The sequence below is a fragment of the Lepidochelys olivacea genome (genome assembly GCF_965140295.1).
Source record: "Lepidochelys olivacea isolate rLepOli2 genome assembly, chromosome: 14".
NCBI lineage: Eukaryota > Metazoa > Chordata > Testudines > Cheloniidae > Lepidochelys > Lepidochelys olivacea.
In genome coordinates this window covers 14,574,324-14,581,703 of record NC_140424.1, presented here as the reverse complement: position 1 = coordinate 14,581,703, position 7,380 = coordinate 14,574,324, and the positions used below count along the sequence as shown (strand labels likewise).

The following is a 7,380-nucleotide window of genomic DNA, read 5'->3' as shown; positions in this document are numbered from 1 at the left end:
GCATCCTCTGGCAAGGAGTTCCACAGGTTGACTGTGTGTTGTGTGAAGAAATACTTCCTTTTGTTTGTTTTAAACCTGCTGCCTATTAATTTCATTTGGTGACCCACTAGGTATGTGTTATGAGAAATCTAACAAAACCTAACTCATGTATATTCTGTTTAACTAAAGTTTAAATAACGGGATGTAAGGCAAAAAGAATCTCACCTTCACCTGACCATGACACTTCACCAGAAGAGTTTCTGCTTGTAGCAGAGAAAGACCAGTAACAGCAGCCGAAGCTTGCTAAAGTACCTTGGCAATTACTAATACACTTTTTTTGTTTAAATTTCTGGGCGTGCAACTTTTCTGCTTAAAGGCTAACTTACTTGCTTCCACAGAAGCAGGGATCGCTCTCACACATGAATACAAAAGGGTCTACAGTTGGGGCAGGAGGAATTAAAAAAAAATTACGGCAGAAAAAAGCCTAAGCATTTGGCTTTCTTTTAAAGCATGGACAATTTCTGAGACATTAATATTCTACTGCAAATATTGTTAGTGAAAACCCATTTTACTAAATACAAGAAAGCTCATGTTAAATTACATTTTATTTTTACGTTTTAAGCAAAGACTTTTTTAAAGACCGTTTATAATTTGTGTATCCTCTTCAGTTTCCAGGCCAATGTGTTTAAAAATACAACATCCAGGAATTTTGTTGTTGTCTTCAATCAAAGTCTACCCTCCTGCTTTGTTTTATAGTAGAATGAATTTTTTTCTGTCGCAGTCGTTCACGATTCATTTTTTGCACCCTAAAAACAGAGAAAAGGTGCTTTAAACAGCCTACCCCTAGAAACATTTAAAAACAACTATTATTCCACACTTGTCTTATGATAACACACACCACATGTTCCTAGGTGCTGTACATGCATGCAGGGAGACAATCCCTGCCGTTTGGATATTGTAATCTAAGTAAATTGCTGAACTATAATGAATTATTCATGCTAGGATAGGAGTGGAAAAATTTCATGTCTCAGGGTGTAAATTGATTATCACAGAGGCCAGGAAGGAATTCCAGCCCTTCTCACCCCAAAACAACATTACACACTTGGCCATAGGGATCTTTCATCTTCCTTTAGAGCAATAGTTCTGAACCTGTGGGCTGCTTGTGGCCCAATCGGCATACAGCTGCTGCCCATTGACATCCTCAGTGCTATACAGATAGTCTATATACTGTGTGGATGTGGCCCATATAGCAAATAGAAAGCTGCATATGTGGCCCGCCGTAACAGTAAATAGGTTGAGAACTGCTGCTCTAGAGCATCAGGTATTGGTCACTTGTAGAATGTGGATACCAGATTTGATGGACCAGTGGTCTGAGCAGGTATGAAAAAAGTTGGTGGCTAGCACAGTATAAAGTTACATTAAAACACTCCAGGTCCAGAAGTGATAGAACAGTGCTAGTTACATAGAATGATCTAGCTAGAGCAGCCCTTCCTGATCCATTGCCACCCTGCTGTAGCTTTGCTACAGTCCCTCCTAGCATCACGATAGCCCTGCCGAGGGAAGCCTATCTTTAAACCACCTGCAAATTCCAATTGGATTGTGTATCTGGATTTTGTCAGGATAATCCAAATCTAGTTGAAGTGGAGCCCCATTTTTGTTTTATACCTGGCTATAAGGAGCTGGGAATTCTCCTTGGATACCACACTGGATTTCTGAGTAGCCTCCTTAATCATGTTTCTGATTTTTTGCAAGCAATCTGCCAGATTCTTCATTTGGTAGCGACTCACTTCAGAGTTTATGATCAGCTCGCCAGATTTATTTATTTTATTCTTGTGCTGGGGAGAAAAAGAGAAAATACTTGACCATGAACACTGTTACAAATGTATCATTTACTGGCACAGAAGCTATGATAGATATGGCAATGTTCCACAAAATCTTGGGGAAATCTATTGAATTAAGTTTAAATAGCTTTGAAATCCATTGTATTATAAATACAAAATGTATGTATTATTGTGGGATTGTATGTGACTTCTTTCGGGGACACATGTGGCCAGCATCCGCCCCGGTGAAGTGTTATGAGCTTCAAAGGATTATTTTAAACAATGTGCCAGACAAGAAGGAACTTTTGGGACAAACATGGTTAAGTGGGTTTCCTAGGAAATAATGGTGTAGAAAAGAATGCAAATTCCAGCCTCTGGACCCAATTTTTTGAAGCTAAGCCCTGAAGAAAGAACCATAATCTGATGCATTACCTATGCACGGTCTCTGAGGATCAAAGACACAACCTGCATAAAGGAAAGGCTAACCTATGCATGTGTGTGCTAGGTCTAAGCTGTTATGAACTTGTAACCACAGAAAACCCCCTCGTGGGGTCTGAAGGTCTGATCACCTGCCAGAGCCCTTGATGAAGTTGGGGGTGATCTCTAGTAAGCTTAGAAGCATGTGTGTAGGTTTTTAATGTCTTCTTTGCAATGCTTTCACTTTAAGAATAAATGTGCTGGCTTGGAAAGGACTGTTCGGTAATTTATAACTGTGAACAATTATGCTGTTTATAGCCTCTGAGGAGAAAGCAAAGCAAGCCTGCTTAGGCAGTCTGACTTGCTAGGGAAATCACAATGTAGGTAGGGAACTGTGCAGCCTGAAAAAACTGAAGTCCGGAGAGAGAAAGATGCGGGTCTCCACCCAAAGGAGGTGATGGCTGAGGAGCTGCAAGCCTAGACTGGGTGCCCTAGCCCATGAGCGGAAAATACAAGTGCAGTTGCCCTCAACTGTGACAGAAGGTTGTAAAGTTAAACAAAGTGGTTGGAATGGGAAGGAAAAGGTTGACAGTTACCATCACTGCTATTTTCTGCCTCACATCTTCTGCAATCCAATCTGCTGATGCCAAATGGAATCTAACTTCTGCCTTACTATTCACTGTGATTGGAAGACAGAGAAGGGAATGTTTAATTCATCTCATGCAATCCACATTAAACGCAGCTGGTGATTAGATTGCCATGATGATTCTCATTTGAGTGCGCAGCAGGATCACAGCAGTTTCTTCTTTTTACACCCTTTTCCTGCTCTTCTCGAGCCACAGTTAAAGAAAAACTCTACCTAGGTGTCTCTCTGGACCTCACCCCACTATCTGATCACCAGGGCGTTATCAAATAGCATCTAACTGCTACTTCCAATTACAAAGACTAAATCGCTTAATACTTAATTAAAAAAAAATTATCCTGATATTTGCATTTATAAAAAAAGTTTTCCTCCATATGTTGTTAGTAATTCCTTAGTTAACTGGAAGTTGGTGTATTTTTTTTTTAATCTGGTTTTAAAAACTCTGATTACTTTTTGCATGTTTTCTCAGCTTGTATCACGAAAACAGACTAGTTAGTTTCACTTTCAGGTTCTCGTGCATTGCAGAGCTGCACAGTTCAAGTTGCAAACACTGAAGAGACCTGTTTTTGTTTAAACAAAATTGTTTCTATTGGAATAAAAATAAATTATTAAACATTTCTACTGGTCTTAAGTTTTGCAATGACTTCTTTTTACAACACTTAAATTTTGGGTTAAGCTTGGCAGGTCTTAATGTCCCTTTAAATGTCTTAACTATAATGAAAAATGAATAACAAGCAGAAAGCCATTCTCAAATTTGATTAGGATTTTTAAAAAGCATTGGAAATCCAAGTTTTCAGGTTGTTGTACAGTCTATAGATTTTTAAATCCATAGAATATTTTTTGTACCTTTATTAACATTCTGGCCTCCGGGTCCACTGCTCCGGCAATAGGATATGGACAGACAATCTAGAAGACAAGAACGCAGGAGTACTTAACCCCACAGCCAGATCTACAACTAATCACACAGTAAGAAACTATCTAAATCAGTGTCTCTCAACCTTTCCAGACTACTGTACCCCTTGCAAGAGTCTGATATGTCTTGCGTCTAGTTTCACCCCACTTAAACTACTTGCTTAGAAAATCAGACATAAAAAGATAAGTGTCACAGCACACTATTACTAAAAATTGCTTACTTTCTCATTTTTACTATATAATTATAAAATCAATTGGAACATAAATATTGTGCTTACATTTCAGTGTATCGTATAGAGCAGTATAAACAAATCGTTGTCTGTATGAAATTTTAGTTTGTACTGACCTTTTTATCTAGCCTGTTGTAAAACTAGGCAAATACTGATGTACCCCTGGAAGACCTCTGCATACCCCTAAGGCTATGCGTACTCCTGGCTGAGACCCCCTTAAGTGACGTGGGGATGGGGGAGAGAATGGCCAACTCACAATCCATATTGACTAGTTCTGGTAGAGTTAACAGACAGCTCCTCAAGTGGAAAGGTAGCTGCAATAAATACAATCCTCTGAGGTATTTGACATTTCTATGTGTAAACCCACTGTTTTTTTGCAAGGAAGCATGCTTACAGATTAGATAATCCGTTAGGGCATGATCTAAACCCTACTGAAGTCAGTGGAGGGGGTTTTGGACCACTACTTTATTGCTGTTAATCCCCAAAATGAAAGTTAAAGAATTCCATCTTATCCCGCCCCACCAAAATACTTTTCTTGCTCAGGTTCAGAAAGGCTTTAACCATTATAGGCAAGATTTTCAGTCTCATTGCTTTATATTAAAATACTTATCTGCCATATGCAAGTCATTCTAAATTTTAATTGTCCTTCTGCATTACATTTCCTCCACCTATCCCATTTTCTATCATCAAATATCAATCATCATATAGCCTCTCTTCCAGCTCTTATAGCGTACAAAATAAACTCAGGATTAATGCAGTTTGTCAGGTTCCTCCCCTCTCTTCTTTCAGTCATCAACACACCTTGTGCACAAAACTTATTCTATGATTAATTCCTTACGTTTATGGAGAACCTTTCAATGCTAATGGAAGCTGTAGAAATTAATACTTTGCTAATGACTTACTACTTTGCTTTTTGTTGTTTCTGCGCAGGTAACTGAAATCTTTTAGATTTTAATTGATTTACTGGCAATAAAACCCCACTGAAAGTAACTTGGACAAAGAAAAGGCATTTCCTCTTATATGCTAGACTTACCCATAGGAATATCAGGAGAAGTTTGTTTTGTCCCATCCTATAAAATACACACACACACAATGAAACAACTGCCGTTTGATGCTCCAGAAAGCATTTTTGCAATAAAGTCAGTCTCCAGAGCACAGTTGAGAAGAAAATATAATTACAGAAGCTATTGCTACATAACTACTCTATCTTTCAGAAAACGACATGTTCAAAATTGCTTTGTGAAAACATCCCTGTAATCTGTTGTATATCCTGGACCTAGAACTATTCTTTTATCTAGTGTATGCATCTGAGAGTGGGTTGCTGCAGAGGCCTGGTTTATAATTCTCATTTTTGCACCTTTCACCTGTGGTATCCATGCTGGATATTTTCCTCTTTCCCTTGTGAACAGATTAGCTCATGTTGTCTCACACAATCCTGCTCCATAGGCTCTTTCCACACTAGCTGTTTTTATGGTCTATTTTAGGCATTTGTAATATGCCATCCAGACATCTTGTACTAGTACAGCCTCACCTTATCCCTCTCCACTGCTCTCCCTTTTTCCATAAGGAAGCTACATGTCACTTGATGTTTTTTCAGCTTCCCACTGGAGACTGACATCTTTGCCAAGACAGACACCACAACCAAACTATCATCACCAAGGATGCTGTTACTCTCTTTTTATCTTCGGCCTGGTCTACACTGCCACTTTACAGTGCTGCAACTTTCTCGTGCAGGAGTGTGAAAAAACACCCCCCTGAGGGCAGCAAGTTTCAGTGCTGTACAGTGGCAGTGTAGACAGTTCTCCCAGCGCTGGGAGCTACTCCCCTCATGGAGATGGGTTATTTTACAGCGCTGGGAGAGAGCTGGGAGAGACACCCCTGGTGCCGGCAGCGCTTTAACGTTGCTAGTGAAGACAAACCCCTTAGAGTCTTCTGTTTTTTGTTGTTGAGGTTCTGCTCCCTGTAAACCCCAGCCCAGAAACAGGTCCTCAAAGTAACTTCTACAGCCAGGAGACATCATATGAAGCTGTGCGGCAAGGCTGTTTCTGTAGCACAGGATAATGTCATGGGGCAATGGCCCAGAGGGACCATTCTGAAACTACCCCACAGGCACCACGTAGCTGCTAAAGGGTGGTTTGCTTTGAATAAAACAAGGGCCAACAACAGTTGCATATAATTTGACATCGCCTATTATTTGCTGCCCCTACATCCCACATTGCACTCAAGCCACGCCCATCATCTTCTATTACTATCAGGCCCCACCCACGGCAGTCTGACCACGCCTCTGTCCCCTCCCACTTCTATCAGGCCCCACCCATTGCACTCAAGCCCCACCCCATTCAATTAGATTCCACCCGTTGCAATCAAGCCACGCCCCTCAACCGCTGGCCGCGCCCCTGCCCTGACGTTCCGGCTCCTCCCCCCCCTACGCACTTGGGAGCCCTCCGCGGGGTCGCTTCTGGCCTGCTCCAGATAGAGCCTGTCCAGGGCGTATTCGCTTCGGAACTCGGAGCTGGGGGCGGCGCCGGCGGCGGCTCGGTGTACGATTCCGGGCGGGGTCCGGGCGGGAAGCAGCGCCGGCCTCGCCCGGCAAAGGCCCCGCAGCACGCGCGCCGCCATCTTGGGCCCTTTGCGTGCACTCCCCTTAGGTGTCCGCCGTCTGGCCGGGAAACAGCAACTGCGCTGTGGGGGTTCCGGGGCGAGTTCCCCCCGGCCCGTGCTGCTGTGAGTGCAGGGCTGCGGTTTGCAGGGTGGGAGCCGCTGCGGACGCTAGGGGCGCCCACGCCGCGTGGCGTGGGCCCAGCGCTCAAGAGGCCTGGTTGCGTGGGGCTGTCCCGCTGACCCCCAATAGCCAAGCCCCTGCCCTATGCCTCCACACCTGCCCCTACACAGGGGGCTGCATCGTCACTCGCTCAAATTTGGCCCAGCTGTGTCCTGCCCACCCCCCGTCGGGGAGGCTGGGCCAAACCTGAGCAACACCCTGACCCCAGGGCCAGCTTGCAATGCGTGCATGTCTTGCCAGGCCCATGGGGCAGGAGCCACCACAGAGGGGTGAGTGCAGGCAGCCTTGCTCTGCAACCACCCTTCCCTCCCCCCCAGTTCCCCCACCCTTTGGGGGGTCAGGACCCAACCTTGCAGCCTCCCTCTCCCCAGGGGCAGACAGGGTTTCCCACCCTCCTGGGGACAGGCGCCATCTGGCTTTAACCACTGGAATTGTTGGATATGGAAGGGGGGTGGGGTTGTGTGGCCAAGCAGAGGTGTGTCATAGATTCCAAGGCCAGAAGGGATCCTTGTGATGATCTAGGTCAGGGGTCATCAAACTGGGGTTGTGACCCTTCAGGGGGTCACAGGTTATTACATGGGGGGTCATGAGCTGCTA

General features: G+C 43.9%; 1 protein-coding gene across 1 annotated transcript; it reads right to left on the bottom strand.

Annotated features, from left to right (window-relative positions):
* Window positions 1–566: 566 nt before the first annotated feature.
* MRPL58 (mitochondrial ribosomal protein L58) lies at window positions 567–6,663 on the bottom strand. Its single transcript, XM_084647580.1, has 6 exons — window positions 6,435–6,663; window positions 5,035–5,071; window positions 3,706–3,765; window positions 2,813–2,895; window positions 1,645–1,814; window positions 567–785 (listed from the first exon to the last, which is right to left on the bottom strand). The coding sequence occupies exons 1-6, from the start codon at window positions 6,618–6,620 to the stop codon at window positions 701–703; spliced, it is 621 nt and encodes a 206-aa protein (XP_084503706.1). The 5' UTR covers window positions 6,621–6,663; the 3' UTR covers window positions 567–700.
* Window positions 6,664–7,380: the final 717 nt, after the last annotated feature.

Bases quoted from the DNA above. Each gene is read 5' to 3' on its own strand.
- MRPL58 (XM_084647580.1), bottom strand. From the start codon at position 6,620: ATGGCGGCGCGCGTGCTGCGGGGCCTTTGCCGGGCGAGGCCGGCGCTG. The intron at 2,896-3,705 runs GTACAAAAAATA...TTCCAATCACAG, and splicing joins AGGCCAGAATGTTAATAAAG to TGAATAGTAAGGCAGAAGTT. The intron at 786-1,644 runs GTATAAAACAAA...CTCTGTTTTTAG, and splicing joins TCCCAGCTCCTTATAGCCAG to GGTGCAAAAAATGAATCGTG.